This window comes from Triticum aestivum, chromosome 4D, assembly GCF_018294505.1.
Source record: "Triticum aestivum cultivar Chinese Spring chromosome 4D, IWGSC CS RefSeq v2.1, whole genome shotgun sequence".
Classification (NCBI taxonomy): domain Eukaryota; kingdom Viridiplantae; phylum Streptophyta; class Magnoliopsida; order Poales; family Poaceae; genus Triticum; species Triticum aestivum.
In genome coordinates this window covers 109,357,757-109,359,894 of record NC_057805.1, presented here as the reverse complement: position 1 = coordinate 109,359,894, position 2,138 = coordinate 109,357,757, and the positions used below count along the sequence as shown (strand labels likewise).

General features: G+C 57.8%; 1 protein-coding gene across 1 annotated transcript; it reads left to right on the top strand.

Moving 5' to 3' along the window:
• The first annotated feature begins 752 nt into the window (after nt 1-752).
• LOC123099751 (NDR1/HIN1-like protein 13) lies at nt 753-1,854 on the top strand. Its single transcript, XM_044521852.1, has one exon. It carries the CDS (start codon nt 827-829, stop codon nt 1,649-1,651), a length of 825 nt encoding a protein of 274 aa, XP_044377787.1. The 5' UTR covers nt 753-826; the 3' UTR covers nt 1,652-1,854.
• Nucleotides 1,855-2,138: the final 284 nt, after the last annotated feature.

Below are 2,138 nucleotides of genomic sequence, written 5' to 3'. Positions count from 1 at the left end.
TTTTATAGATGGCCCTCCCCTTTTGATTCGGAACGCGAGACTTGCACACAAGGACCTAGTACTAACTACGTACATTGCCTATGTATCTAGTCGTAGTCAGGGTGGTTGCGTTTCCTTGTCTAGGAAGAAAATCCTCATCTGGTGCACATACGCGCATTTACAAACTATCCCGAACTGAAAACCTGTATTACAAGCATTACAAGACAAGACGAGACCGGGAGCAGAGTAGAGTAGAGGCACCGTTGTTGCACACTTAAGATATTCGTTCATTATTCCACAGATAATCGTTTTGCGTCTGGAACCGCGAGTAATGCCCTCCGAATATTCAGGTCTCTGTCAAGCTCGGATGTTACCCGCAAAAAAAAAACTCGGATGTTAACCCGTGTTTTCTGACGCTTTCTTCCACGACGACTTGCTTTCGAGACACACGACGGCGTTTGAGCTATGAGTTTATGTTAGGTTTTTTTTTTGCGGTTGAGTTTATGCTAGCTTAATTAATCGATCAAATGGTGCAAGTTATGTTAAAAAAGTGAAGTTGTTTCTTGAAGCACGAGAAAAAGAAACGAAATCAAACGGCGGCAACCCCGACTCGACTCGCAGCCTCATCTCGTCTCAAAAGCAGCACGAAAAAGAAGTACCCCAGGTTTGAACAGCGTGTGGCGACCGTTTCCCACGTGTCCCTTTCGTCTCCACGCGCTCCCCCAGTGTATACATAGACCCAGCCCAGCTAGCAGCTCATCAGCTCACACTCTTCTCCCGTCTCCCCGATCGAGCTTCAGTCACACACCTCACAGGCGAGGCGAGGCGACCCAGCAACTCCGCCCTCATGGCGGACCGCGTCCACCCCGCGCCGCTGCTGCCGCTCTCCACCCCACCCGCTCCGCCAACCGACAACAGCGACGCGGCCGCGGAGACCGCGCCGCTGCGCTCCACAATAGCGGCGCCGGCGCCGGCGCCGGGCGCGTCGTACATCGTGCATGTGCCCAAGGACCAGGTGCTCCGGGTCCCGCCCCCGGACCGCGCGCGCAGGTACCGCAAGCTCGCCGCGCGGCCGGCCCGGCGCCGCATGCTCCGCCGCGCCTGCTGCGGCGCCTGCTGCGCGCTCCTCCTCCTGCTCGTCCTCGCCGCCGCGTTCGTGGGCGCCGTCTACCTCGTCTTCCGCCCCAGGGCGCCCTCCTTCTCCGTCACGTCCCTCTCCGTCGCCGGCCTCCTCGACGCCTCCCCCGCGCAGCTCGACGCCGCCGTGCGCGCGGACAACGGCGCCAACAAGAAGGTCGGCGTGGACTACCGCGGCGGCGGCGAGGTCAGCGTCTCCTACTCCGGCTTCCTCCTCGCCACGGGCCGCTGGCCGGCCTTCTACCAGGCACCGAGGAACGTGACGCTCATCTCGATGCCGCTCACCGGGAGGGACGGCCTGGCCCTCACGGACGACCAGAGGGCGCGGCTGGCGGAGCAGGCCGCGGCGGGCGCCGTGCCGCTGACGGTGGAGGCGCGGGTGCCGGTGCGGGTGAGGCTCGGGAAGGTGCTGCGGACGTGGACTGTGGACGTGTGGGCGCGGTGCGAGGTCACGGTGGACAGGATCGACGGCGAGACCACGGCCGCCAACCGGGGGTGCACGGTCAAGGCCAAGCCGCTCTGGTGGTGGTGGTGATCGCCGGGGCCAGGGCGGCGTGAACCAAGCACGGAGGCTCTTTGATAAGATCACGCAATCCAATTCCATTATTACTGCCGGTGAGGTGGATTAATTCGTGTGATCTGGAGAATTTTTGTGAGGGGTGCATGCAAATAGTACAATCAATCAGCAGAGCATTCTGACCAGCTGCAGATGCATGTATGCTTCTGCTTGCATAAAAATAAACTACATGTCGATGAATCCCTGGTACAAAAACCAGTCATTTGTCATTGTCATTTTACAATTACGGTTGGGGCTGTCCACGTTCATGTAACTGCGGTAGCTGAAACTTCTAACACTGTTTTGTCAGCAGTGGATGGCGAAAGCCTCCTTCGTACGACTTAAACCTCACCAACAACGCGAAAATTGATTATCTATGCTCCGTTGTTTGGAAAATAGTGGAGCCTGAGTTGTGCGAAAAGAGCGTCGCAATTTAACCATTGCCCACATATCTATCATCTGACTT